The 12,689-nt window shown below is 52.2% G+C and overlaps 6 protein-coding genes across 6 annotated transcripts; 3 read left to right on the top strand and 3 right to left on the bottom strand.

Annotated features, from left to right (window-relative positions):
* Positions 1 to 1,217: 1,217 nt before the first annotated feature.
* Positions 1,218 to 3,273, top strand: CONPUDRAFT_156800 (uncharacterized protein; the record flags this gene model as incomplete). The annotated part of the gene is made up of 7 exons (XM_007773798.1): positions 1,218 to 1,277; positions 1,375 to 1,561; positions 1,630 to 1,747; positions 1,810 to 2,025; positions 2,077 to 2,280; positions 2,358 to 2,570; positions 2,640 to 3,273. The coding sequence occupies 7 exons, from the start codon at positions 1,218 to 1,220 to the stop codon at positions 3,271 to 3,273; spliced, it is 1,632 nt and encodes a 543-aa protein (XP_007771988.1).
* Positions 3,274 to 3,405: 132 nt separating this feature from the next.
* On the bottom strand, positions 3,406 to 5,451 carry CONPUDRAFT_138898 (uncharacterized protein). The gene has a single exon (XM_007773797.1). The coding sequence runs from the start codon at positions 5,090 to 5,092 to the stop codon at positions 3,671 to 3,673; it is 1,422 nt and encodes a 473-aa protein (XP_007771987.1). The 5' UTR covers positions 5,093 to 5,451; the 3' UTR covers positions 3,406 to 3,670.
* Positions 5,452 to 7,736: 2,285 nt separating this feature from the next.
* On the bottom strand, positions 7,737 to 8,265 carry CONPUDRAFT_62184 (carbonic anhydrase; the record flags this gene model as incomplete). Its single annotated transcript, XM_007773628.1, has 3 exons — positions 7,737 to 8,061; positions 8,118 to 8,183; positions 8,234 to 8,265. Coding segments are annotated over 3 exons (423 nt in total), but the record flags the coding sequence as incomplete, so codon positions are not given.
* Positions 8,266 to 9,488: 1,223 nt separating this feature from the next.
* Positions 9,489 to 10,351, top strand: CONPUDRAFT_84044 (uncharacterized protein). Its single transcript, XM_007773796.1, has 2 exons — positions 9,489 to 10,045; positions 10,134 to 10,351. Exon 1 carries the CDS (start codon positions 9,595 to 9,597, stop codon positions 9,895 to 9,897), a length of 303 nt encoding a protein of 100 aa, XP_007771986.1. The 5' UTR covers positions 9,489 to 9,594; the 3' UTR covers positions 9,898 to 10,045; positions 10,134 to 10,351.
* Positions 10,352 to 10,467: 116 nt separating this feature from the next.
* CONPUDRAFT_84043 (uncharacterized protein) lies at positions 10,468 to 11,209 on the top strand (the record flags this gene model as incomplete). The annotated part of the gene is made up of 3 exons (XM_007773795.1): positions 10,468 to 10,520; positions 10,568 to 10,904; positions 10,973 to 11,209. A coding segment is annotated over exon 2 (154 nt), but the record flags the coding sequence as incomplete, so codon positions are not given.
* CONPUDRAFT_167721 (uncharacterized protein) lies at positions 11,188 to 12,232 on the bottom strand (the record flags this gene model as incomplete). Its single annotated transcript, XM_007773794.1, has 2 exons — positions 11,188 to 12,069; positions 12,120 to 12,232. 2 exons carry the CDS (start codon positions 12,230 to 12,232, stop codon positions 11,247 to 11,249), a joined length of 936 nt encoding a protein of 311 aa, XP_007771984.1. The 3' UTR covers positions 11,188 to 11,246.
* Positions 12,233 to 12,689: the final 457 nt, after the last annotated feature.

Here is a 12,689-nt window from a genome sequence, read left to right as displayed (position 1 = left end):
GTTCACCCTCTCCCGCTTCCCCAGGGTTTCAGCCTCTCCAAACGGCAACACCTCCCTTTAACACCACCTCCAAGTTCACTTAAACTTGTGCGTCAATGTTTCAACCATGACCTTCCCCCTATGTTCGCCCTTACAATCGCCTTCAACTCCTCTGAGAACCCCTAGTGCCGAACGATACGTAACGTCAATCATCCTCTTCGCACCCTCAGCGTCGCGTCACACTCCGCCGAGCGCCAGCACGGACTTTGAAGGCGAGCGTGCTCCTCCGCCTTAATCTATTGGTGTTGCATCGAGCGAAAGATAAGGGCGGGGGGAGATGGAAAAGGAGTACTGGGGCGGATAGCTTACCAGTGGAACGACTAATGGCAGGTGTTCTCCCAGCCTACACCTGTCAAGTTTGTTCACAAATGGTGCGTCGTGGCTCCTTGCTCCTATGCTGTGGGCTGGTGCTTACGGTAGATTTCACGACTTTCTTTCCATCTCGCTTTCTCTACCCGTTATACCACCCACTATATCTCGTATAATCGAACCCTTTCGCCTCATTTTGCGCTCATCATCATGCAAGGCCTCTGTTCATAGCCTTCTCGCGTTCGCCATGTACGTCCGACGCATCTCCGGCGCCTACAGCGCATCGGTTTTACCCTCGTAGATCGCATCTGCATCGGCGTGTAGAAATACATGCACGTCTACAAGTGGGCGACGTGCACGTGCATGGGCATCACGCTCGTCTCATGCATCTGCTCATACACTGTGCAGACGCTCTTCATTTGCACGCGACTAGGTCAGTCTCGTTTTCATCATCATACGTAGCTTCGCATCCGTCTCTCTCGTTTGTCTTCGTCTTTTCGCGCCCCTTTGTCCTTGTTTTTGCCCCATTTTCTTTGCTCATCCATGCCTGTGTTCGTACCAGAGCTTGACCTCCCTGCTCTGCATGCTTAGCCGTCTGGCTTCGTCTGTGCTTATTGATTTCCTCGTTTCGAGGGGTAAAACCATTGACGCCCTGCCTTTTTGCAGGAGCCTTTCTTCCACTTTCCGTCGCCGTCTTTAACCTGCTCGATCATACACGCACGACGGCCGTCTCGTGATGAACGGGGCTGATCGGTTCTGCATGGCTAAGTCGTTCGTACGATGCAGATGCAGAGAAGATCAGGGAAGATCTACAGAAACTACGGGATGATGGATACGACTCGCTCGCAATCGTTTTGCTGCACTCTTACATGTACCCGGAGCATGAGCAGCAGATCGGCAAGCTGGCGCGGAAGACGGGGTTCTCTCAGGTATGCATTGTACCAACTTGTGCGCAAAGTTTTATTCCTCCCTATCTGTCTCCCCTCTACTCTGCGTGAATGCGATTTTGACCATACCTATGACCAGATCAGCGAGAGTGCAGCCCTCATGCCGATGGTTCGCCTTGTTCCGCGTGGGACTAGCGCCAGCGCCGACGCCTACCTCACACCCGTGCTACGCGAGTATCTCGATGGGTTCTTCTCTGGATTCGATGAAAGTCTACGTGACCTTGACGTGAGGGTTCCACGAGTCGAGTTCATGGGCAGTGATGGAGGTGCGTTTTGTGGCTATCTCTCCGTCACGAGCGCTGCAGCTGATTACATGCACGGATGATTGGCACAGGCTTGGTCGGCCTAAAGAACTTCTCGGGTCTGAAGAGCATTCTCAGTGGTCCCGCAGGCGGTGTGGTCGGGTATGCACTGACGAGCTGGGACGAAAAGAAGAAGCAACCAATCATTGGGTATGTGATACCCACATTATCTCCTACGATTCTCACTGACTTCGTCCTGAATGCTCAACTAGACTCGACGTTGGAGGTACCTCGACAGACGTTTCCCGTTTCTCAGGCCACTACGAGACCGTATACGAAACCACGACTGCAGGCATCACCATCCAGAGCCCGCAGCTGGACATCAACACCGTCGCTGCTGGCGGTGGGTCCTGTCTCGTGTTTCGCAACGGTTTGTTCGCTGCCGGCCCCGAGAGCGCGGGTGCGCAGCCCGGGCCTGCATGTTACCGGTGCGTCCGATCTCTCCACCATTTCTAAACACGCACTCATATCAAGTGCAGGAGAGGAGGCCCTCTCGCTGTCACCGATGCAAACCTCTTGCTGGGTCGGCTTGTGCCCGACTTCTTCCACAAGATCTTTGGACCCAACGAAGACCAGCCCCTCGATGCCGAGGCGTCGCGCAAGGCGTTCGAGGAGCTGGCGAAGGATATCAATAAGCAGAGCGAGCGAGAGACGGAGATGGGGCTTGATGAGATCGTTTATGGGTGTGTCTCACCTTCTACTCTTCCTTTGGCCTCGTAGTTCTCACCGATAGCCCTCAAATTACGCCTTGACTTGCCAGATTCATCAAAGTCGCGAACGAGACGATGTGTAGGCCCATCAGGGCGCTTACTGAAGCCAGGGGCTACTTTACCTCTGAACACGTGCTCGCGAGCTTCGGAGGCGCCGGTGGGCAGCATGCGTGCGAGATCGCGCGGTTGCTGGGAATCAAGACGATTCTCGTGCACCGGCATAGTTCGATTTTGAGTGCGTATGGGCTCGCCCTTGCCGACCGGTACGTCCCCTCATTTCTTCCTCCATTGCCTACCTCGTAGACTGATCGTACGGCTGCGACCACTTGCAGCGCTCCCGAGCTCCAAGAACCTTCCTCGACGTTCTACTCCTCCTCCACACTCCCCGAGCTCTCCGCCCGGCTCGACAAGCTCGCATCGTGCGTCGTCGACGAGCTGCAAGCACAAGGCTTCCCCTCTGACAAAATCACCACCGAGCGGATGCTCAACATGCGCTTCGAAGGCACCGACACCGCCCTGATGGTCCTCCCCACCCCCAACGACGGCGACGGGAAAGAGGACTTCGAGGCAGCCTTCAAGCGCGTGTACAAGGCCGAGTTCGGGTTCCTGCTCAGAGTGCGCGTGCTCGTGGACGACGTCAAAGTGCGCGGGATCGGCAAGACGTTCGACTCGCTCGGCCCCTCTGTGTTCGCCGAGGTCTCGGACCCGTCGTTTGAGCGGCGCGAGGTGGGCAAGGACAAGGCGGACGCGACGCACAGCACGTACTTTGATGAGATCGGGAGGGTGGAGGATACACCGGTGTTTTTGCTGGATAAGCTGGATGTTGGGGACGAGGTGAGGGGGCCAGCGATGATCATTGACGATACGCAGACGATCGTGGTTGTCCCTGGTGCGCGGGCCCTCGCTACGAGAAGGCACTTGTATATCACCCTGGACCAGGACAAGGAGGGAGATAGGAAGGAATAAAGCAGACAAGGATAGATATAGAAGCTCTAGAAACATAAATGTAGCTGTCCGGCTTCTATGTGAGAATTATGAATGCCGGCAATTGTACTTTTCTACGGCTTTCCTGTTGTCTCGATCGTTCTGACGTGTTTCGGGATGGAGAACAATTGCATTGCCGTGTGTGAGTGTACATCGTACGTGACAGATTGGATGTAAGAGACGTGCGTGTGGTATGATGCGATGGTATGCGTTTTGATCAGTGACGACGGGTACAAAGATAGGTAGTGGAACAGTGTAAGAAAATGAACGTGTATTACAATGTAAGCGTATGCGTAAGGGTTCATGTCCAGCGGAAAATGGAGACATGATCGCCAAGATGACCCAGCATCTCGACGCTGAGAACCTCTAAGGTAATACCCTAGTTGACGACAGGACGGAACACTAGTCCTCGGTTGCGCACGACGGCCGCCTCGACGCCGAGAACCTGCATCGTTTTGCGCTGCGAGCGCACTGCGTCGCTCCTCTGTCGGCCTCTCAGGTATGAATGGACGTCGCCAAACTCCTCGAGAGACAATGGAGTAGTAAGGTCGGTGGTGGATAGAGTTGGAGTCGGAGGGCACGATGAAGGAGATGACGACGAGGATGGGAGGGTGGTCGCGTCCGTCTCGGCGCCGAAGTCAGACGCATGATCAGTAGAGCCGAACTCTGAATTGAAGGAGAGGTCGGAAGCGGCGTCGGATAACGATGCGACATCGTCCGCGAGGACAGAGCGACAGCAATGAGAGCACGACTGAGAGTAGTGGGAAGGGGTGGTCGTCTCCGCCGATGGAGAAGGCAAGAAGTCCGCCGCGCATGCGAAGGTGTGCACACTCCCCGCCATGCTACCATACGCCGAAGCATAGTCCCCAGCGTCCTCCTCGGATTCTGCCTCCTCGTCATCATCCTCTTCGCGGTTGAGACCCGCGTTCTCAACGCACGCGTACATCGATATATGACGCGCCATTGGGTCCACCGCCTCTTCGACCTCGACGCGAGCTTGAGCAGTGGCGCTGGACGCGAACGGCTCGGGGTTGTCCCACTGAAAGCGACTGTTCGGAGGGCGCATCCGAGTCTTAGCGAAAACGGGGGAGGATGGGGACGTAATGCTAGATACCAATCCAAGACCGTCGCTAGCACTAGAGGTTGGCCCTGCGACAGAGCCAAGCATCTCGTCGAGGACCTCGCTCATGGGTGCAAAGTCAAATCCGAAGCCTGGACCACATATGCTTCCGGAAGTGGCGGGGGTAGTAGGAAGAGAGGTTGAGAACGTAAAAGCAGATGGGGGAGGGCTGTCGAGGTTGACATCTGTGACGCTAAGTACGTCCGCGTTGACGTTGGCATAGTCGAGCGAACCTGCGAGCGCTGCGTGTGTGATGTCCTCTGTACGTGTACGCGTGCGGTTCACCATTTCTGGGCGCTTGGGTGCATTCGCGGTCACGTGCGTACTTTGGTTCGTGTTCGTGGTGGGTTTGGGTGAACTCCGTCTGCAGGTCCGTGAAATGAAGCGCTTGAACATCCGGGTGAAACGACGTGAGCGCGAGAGTGGGGGAGATCCCTTCGCAGATGCAATCACGTACTGCGGGAGAGGGGGAGTGGGGACAAGGGTGAGCGGAGGAGGCACATGCGCGCGCACGCGTACGAGGCCAAGTGAAGCTGATCGCGAGAGCCGTGCACCGAGGAGACGGCTGGCTTTGGTATTCGAGTGTTGCTGACGCTCCTCGTTTTCTACGGCGATTGCGGAGGGCGATGGGGAGGAAGGCGTGTCGTGACTGAATGACAGGAATCGTGCAGATTGAAACATGATGTATACGAGCTGATTAGATGCAATGGGGGATAACGGATACAGCAAAGGATGATGCGATGGTGAAGAAGAGCAGAGAGACGAGTGATGACGTGATGAAAGGAGAGGGCTCGCCCAGCGAGAGGATGGTGACTTTGAAGTGATAGGAAATATGAAGTGAGAGCGCACGTCTACCGATGCTCTTGTCGTGGTTTCGTCAGCGAAACGATGTAGTGGGAAACAGGTCTAAGCACAACCGTACAGGACGCAAGGAAGGAAGATGCGAGACAAGGTAAGCCCACTATCCAGCTCGAGCTTTTTGTCAAGCATCATGTCGGGCGTAGAGCTGGAGACATGGAGGGGCCTATTGTTGAGGTCGGCGTTCGCCGAGGAAGGCTTTTTGTTCTCTGGTGGGAAGCGCGTTGTTAGCGGGTGGGCGTTACCGCGCCCATATTACATTGTCCAGACCTCAACAAGCATGTCAGCTTCTGTCAGAACAAATGAACGTACCTTTTCGTTAGAAGGCATCCTTTTGAGATCCCTTGGAACACAAGAAGGCTCCGACCATGAGAAAATGACGGCAGTTTCCGTACACCACTAGCGGCTAGAACTTGGATACTCCCTAGAGATTCACCGAAGTCCATCACTCGTCAGGACTCTAGCCAGGGCGCATGTGCGTAATAATATCAATGTTTGTTTAAGCTGGCTGTAGAGCATCTCAAATCCCCAGGCCAATCTCCCAGTGCTAGCTACGGCAACAGAGACTCCCACCACAAGGTCATAATGGGCTGCTGAAGTCAAAGTACTTGGGTCGACTTGACGTTGGAGAAGCCTCGGGTTCAGATGTCAAATAATACAATTTTCTAACCAATTGGTCGTGTTTCAGCGCTTCAGCGCTAAGCATCATAATTCAAGCTGTCATGCAAAATCAAAGGCAGCAAAGCTGATCTTGTGAAGACTAGAAGCCAGCTAACGTCTGGTGAACATACACGATATTATTATCTCCAGGGCTGTGGCTTACCCGCATGTGAGCGATGCTAATACGTGTAACGCTACAATATGTCTCAACATCCATGGAGCGGAGTGATTTCTCAGGTGATCGTTATGACCACTCACAAACGAGAGTCCCATTTTATTATAAGAGATTTGGTAGAATGGCAGAGAATGGGGCACAGTTCTGTTGTATCATCATACAAATATCTGTCTCTGGTCCCCACTCTGATATGCGATACTATGAAAATCTGTAAGAACGCGTGCACTGGGCGGGTGTCTCATATCTTTGGCATAGGTGCTATGGGTCGAAAAGGTTGCGTAAAGTGAATGCACATATCCGTAAGGGAAGTCCAACTTTACTGCTTACAACCCTCGAACACTATTGAAAACCCTTGGGCATTTCACCCCTTCAGCTCCTCACCCATGGCTTCGGAATCGCTGCAGTGTCCTACGCACATCCTACCAAGGTAGGAAGCGCAGATCTATTCCGCACTTAGCAGATGCTCGAGTCCCCAGATTGAACCTTAGTATGAGAGTCCCCTCTTTCTTAGCGCCATGAAACCTTATGATCAGGCTTGAGACTGAGTGAAGCTGCCGCGCCGTCAGCGCGTGCCATGGTCTGATTGGGTTACAATAGCTTATACAAAACTCTGGTTATTCAAGGTACACCTAGACTTGCTGTACGAGGTATCTCAGACGCCTAAAGGACCGCCTTATCACATCATTTGAAAAAAAATTAGCACGTATTCAGTGGCACACTCATCAGCTTCCTTGTTCGCGTTAGATTGCGATGATCACTAGAAACTTCATGCGCTAAAGATAGTGGCGCTGACGTCTAATTATGTGATCACCCCGTGAATGATATGCGCTTCCACTAATTTAGAGAAGCGTTGGATAACATGCTTCCTACCACATGGGGAACTGTGTCTGGGGTTCTGGATCATCCTAGGGGAGCAGACAACGCATCGAGACCAATCTAGGGCATCGAGAACCCCATTTTTATCTCATTCTCCCAACCCAATCCATCGGTGCGACTCGGAGGAGGGCGCAAATGGGATCATCCACGCCGCAGGAATACCTTGGATAGTAATTGTACAACTCCAGCATGTGCTCATAACTTAATCTATGACATCAGTTGATAAATCTCTAGCGCACACGCCAGAGGCCCCCGCATTCCTGGAAAACTGACGGGACGCGAGCCATTGTATCTTGGAGAACTCGGTCAGCGCCATTCAGATGTGCATGTAGCACATATACTGTACATGAGCTGATGGGTTCGTACATCACAGTGGAAGAAAAATCAGTGGTAGAAACACGGCGCCGTTCAACATACCACTCTGACCTTGTGTCATCTTCAGCAGTGCGTCTCTCGAGTATGTAGCGTTCGAAACCAACTTTCGCAATATTGGGATTTTAACTACGACTTAATTCACTTTAATTGTACGACTTAGACTATAGTATATCGCCGTAGAGTAAAGTATGGACCAGCATGAGTGGCGAGGGGTAACAATCAGGTGCACATTGTATGATTTGAGCGTCGTGTTTTAGTAAGCTTTGAGAATCGTATGGAGAGTTCGCTTCATTAGTTGAGTATTTCGAGGGGAATTACGAAGCATCGTACAATCAATCAATGTTTCATTTTACTCCAAGTCCTTACTACGCATAGTACCTCTCAGGCTACTAACTTTGGGGGCCTCCTCTGTGTCTCAACGTCGTACACATATCCCTGAATTCTGCCACGAGTTTCGACGAGTGGATGATGTTTCAAGAACTGCACGTTGTCCTTGACACTCTTGACGAGGTCTGGGAACGGCTTGAAGTCGAATTCTACTGCGGCCGCGGCGACACAGGGATCCCCAGGACTTTCATCTATGATCTGGGCACTGACATCAATGTTGGAGAGCCCCAGCATTCCACATTTGGTGTGCTGGAGTACGTAGATATGCTTGGTTCCGAGACGGCGCTGGGAGATAATGATGGAGCGCAAAGCCTCCCTACTGATAAGATATCAGTTCAGTTGAGACTTCCAGCTACCGTATGGCAAGGGACTCACGTCAGACCACCCGCGTTACGGATGACGTGGGCATCTCCGGGGTTTAGTCCGAATATCTTTATTGGGCTAAGAAACATCGTCAGGTTTTGGCAGCTAAATAAGATATCAGGAATTACTCGACGCGATGATCCATACAGGTTACTACGGAGGCGAACGTCAAGGTCTATATCAGAATCAATATACATGCACAGCTTACCGATGATCAATTTATGAGCCGACCTACACTGAGGTGCAGAAAATTCATCGAGATCGCTGACACTGGAAAAATATTCCAATAAATTTTGACAATTTAGTTTAAATACCTTCACCGGGTAGTTTAAATAACCTTTGCATACCTTTCCGAAAATTATCCGATCCAGGCACTGAGATTTATTCAAAATAAATTTTGGGAAAGTATGTTTATGACTCTGCGGGCAATGGTGACAGGTATTTAAAATACATTTTGTCAAGCGGGGGCAATAGGTGGGTGAAGTGGACCCATTGTATTTTGAGTAAAAATTTAAATACTTTTTCCATACCCTGTGATCAGATATTTGAAATAATTTCCAGGCACTGCCTATAGCAGCCGAGCCATGAACCGGATCGGGTTGTCTATTTTGGCTCAATCCCCGAGCCAATCACGATTTTGCCGAGCCAGCGAGGCCAATAACAAACGAGCCAACAATAACCCAATATCATTGGATAATCAAATGCCCGTCAAACACCAATCAAACGCCCGTCAAACGCCAATCAAACGCCAATCAAACGCCCGTCAAACGCCCGTCAAACGCCAATCAAACGCCAATCAAACGCCAATCAAACGCCAATCAAACGCCCGTCAAACGCCCGTCAAACGCCAGTCAAACGCCAATCAAACGCCCGTTAAACGCCCGTCAAACGCCAATCAAACGCCCGTCAAACGCCCGTCAAACGCCAGTCAAACGCCAATCAAACGCCAATCAAACACCCGTCAACCAGCAATCAAACGTCTGTCAAACACCAACCAAACGGCAATCAAACGCTCGCCAAATGCCAATTAAGCGCCCGTCAACCAAACCAACCCAGCAAACGCCTCCTATCAGGACGGATGGCGGCGCGCCCCACCACGAGGTAAAATAAACATAGATTAACTATGTTAACTATGTATCATATATTTTTAATATATAGTACAGGTGGTGTTCTCCCACGCCCTTCCCGGCGCCGTCATTCTTGTCGCGAGCGCTATCGGCGTGTTCCGAATGGTGGTGTCCGGCCCGAGAGCTCGACCAGCTTGAACGTCAGCGCGAGGCTACTACTACTTTAAGTCTGGATACATCCATCATTCTTACTTCATTGCTCTGTGATCCACCTTCACTTACATGATACTTTCCTTGGTTCACACTGCAGAACTCGAAGAAGCTCACGCTACAGCCCAGATGCACCTCAACACCATTGAACTCGTGTGCTCTCGCTGAGGGACAAACTGGCGCAGCAACGGACGGAATTGCGGCGGGAGGCGATGGACTGGCTAAAGCACGAGAACAAGGCGCCCAACAAGCGACTCAAGCAGGTCGAGGACGCCGGTGCGTGTGTTGATACTACCGAAGGCGAACCGAGCGGAGATGGAGGCGCGGTGGATGCTCCGAGGGACGATCTCGTCCCGCGTGAGAGCTGGGAGGTGCCCGACGGAGAGAAAAAGGAGCTCTACGAGCTCGTGGGGCGGACTTCTTTGTCGCTGTCATCGCATTTACCTGCCAGCGAATTTTCACAGCCCCGCGCCGGGCTGATCGCGATGCGAGCTCGCCTGCCCTCTACCCTCTAGCCCATGTCCTGCGAGCTCTTTGCTATCACGTTGGCTCACAGACAGGTGCTGAACTACTTGAGGGCGAGCAACTCGGACGAAATGTTACTCGGCTTTGTCGCTCGACTTTGGACCGGACGGGAATATCAGCCTAGGGGTTTCGATAAAGGTGAGCATGTAAGTTCATGTTTGCGCTCTGTTACTAGGCTTAACTCACGGTTTCTCGCGTTAAAACCACCCGTACATCGCCATGTTAGGTATAAGCCATGTTCTGCGCAATAGCAGAAGCTCCCTACCTCGCCAGATCTGACATGGCTTCCTTGTCTTCACTACCCTTCGCGAATCATCACCATACCACCCTACGACAAGGGGCTCGAGCGTAGGTTCGGCTGCGAACGGTAACCAAAGATGACGATATGCGTAGTACCCCCGTCCAAACGAGATCACTTCGCCAAGGAACTAGCCATGGTTCGCCTCAATGCCGCTACTCCTTCTCGCCCTCTATTTTTCGATGCGTACAAGAGTGGGGAGCACATGTACGCCGAGTGTGGACATAGGCAAAAGTTCGCAAGCGACTGCGAGCGCAGAATCGACGATACGAGCTCTCCCGCTGCAACGATCACGGGGCCAGATGCGTCGTACGCGTGCGTGTGCATACATCCAAAATTCATCGGGTTAACAATGCGACCAGGTACGAATGGCACCGGGCTCTACGACGATGACAACCTGCGCGGCGTGCCTCATCGGCCTCGAAATGCCGACCGTCAACATCGGGCAAGCCGTTCTATGCGTGCCCTGTCGCGCTAGCCCGGAATGGCTCATATCGCGCTCGCGCCCATTGGTCGTGCCGAACCTTATTTGCACATGCTCAAGCCGATGCTAGTTCCGAGTCCGCTTATGAACTCGATCGCGCCGTCGCTGTCACGACAGCTCTCCTCAACGCAGCACCCCAAATTCGCAATCGTAATATAAGCCCTCAAGTTGATGCTCTCACGACGGTGCTCTAGGTGGTAGCGACTAGCAGACAGGTGAGCGAGCCGTCACGATGATCTGGTCCGGAAATACCGACTTTTCGATGGTTGTTTTCCTTTTGCAGAAGTCCATAATGACTGCCACGCAACCGCAGCGCAGCTATTTACTTTCGTGGGACGTGCCGCAATGTATGGCTGATCATTCCGTTGGGCTCCTGAGCTGTTTCTCAATGACGACGTTTATCTGGGTCCTTGTGTCGTACCTGAGTTGTTAGAGCTTGCAGAGACGTGTACAGTAGCTCGGGTAGGGGTGCAACCTTGGTTGAGATATTGCAGAGATGTTTATTGAATTTATATATTGCTACACAACGAGCAGTCTTCGAGGAGTTCTAGCGATGCTCATTCACTGTCATGATATTCGTCATCACCCTCGTCCTCATCACCGTCCCCATCATCGTCTTCGTTATCAGAAAGAACTGGAAGTTCAAAAAACTCAGCGAGGCGATCCCAAATCTCCGTACGCAATTGCCGCACTGTCGCTTTTGCTTTTTCTTGACAAGGACTGCAAAGTGTTTCTGTTCCGCAGTTGTCGAGATCTTCAGAGACAAGTATCTTCAGATCGCTCAAAATGTCAGACGAGTGGATTAGCACTCGGAGTCCGTCTTCGAAGCTCTTCCTGTTGCACTGGGGGTCACAATAGTGGAACTGGGGTGAATTTCTGAACCGAGTAAACTCCTTCTCCAGATATTGTTGGATGCGCTCTCGACCAAGCAACAAACACTTGAGATCGGGTAGGGTCAGGAGCGACCAGTTTGCGGTACGGCCACCGAGTGATCGGACTTCAGCAATGCGATCCGCAACTTGCTTGTCGTACAGGTGTCCACGGTTGCGGGATATCTCGAGGCGGGAAAGGTGATAAAAAACGGCAGGCGTGATCTTGCGAAGGTCAAATTCGCGTGCGAGTTGTGCAGCCGAGCCCGGTTCGGGGAATACTATATCACTGCAAGGAATGCGAGACTCGCCTTCCTCTACGCAATGTTGATTCCAAAGGTTTATCTCGCCTTCAAGGCGATCCCATCCCGAGAGTGTCTGCGGCCAGTCCGTTTCGATTTGCTTGACTAATCTGTCCCACAACGAGGCGATCTGGTATTTCTTTGCCAGACGTAAAATTCCTCCGACCTTTTTGGGGGTCTCGGGATCGTAACGAGTGAGTGTAAATGTTCTATATAAATGAGCCAATAGGAAATCAGGATAAATGAAACTGCCACTCACGGCGCATGGTAAAAGAACCTGAGCAAATCACGGACATCATCCGCCTTGTCATACATCCGCACCAGAGGTACACCTTCAAATACGTTGCTTGGGTCCATATATTCATCCGGCATGGTGGGTAGAGTGAACATGGTGGCGAATATAGGGGAATGCGTGGCCAGCAGCGTTTTATGCACGCGAAAAAGAAGGCCATCCTCATAGTCTTGGACAGCAGCCGCAATGACGATGGTGCCATCCAGGAAATAGAGAGAGCTGTCTTTTTGAAACTGTGAATCAGATATTGATGACTGAGACATCAGTTCTATGTATGAGGCAAAGATGTGCAGAGAAACGGCTCGACAACTCTTTCTGCGTATGCGTGGAACGTGCGCAAGGGCCGATATCTGCTGCCGAAGGTAAAACAGCGCTGCCGACCCCTGCTCAGACAACGCCCGCTCCAGAGCGCTCATCTACGGAACCATCCGTGCAAGCTGTGTCCGGACCAACGCCATCCACTCAGGCTGCCTCTGCCTCTGCCTCCGCACCGGGTCTATCGACAACTATGCTTCTAGAATGCAATAGCTGCATTAC

The sequence above is a fragment of the Coniophora puteana genome, assembly GCF_000271625.1.
Source record: "Coniophora puteana RWD-64-598 SS2 unplaced genomic scaffold CONPUscaffold_11, whole genome shotgun sequence".
NCBI classification, from domain to species: domain Eukaryota; kingdom Fungi; phylum Basidiomycota; class Agaricomycetes; order Boletales; family Coniophoraceae; genus Coniophora; species Coniophora puteana.
This window is presented reverse-complemented; position numbering and strand designations above follow the sequence as displayed.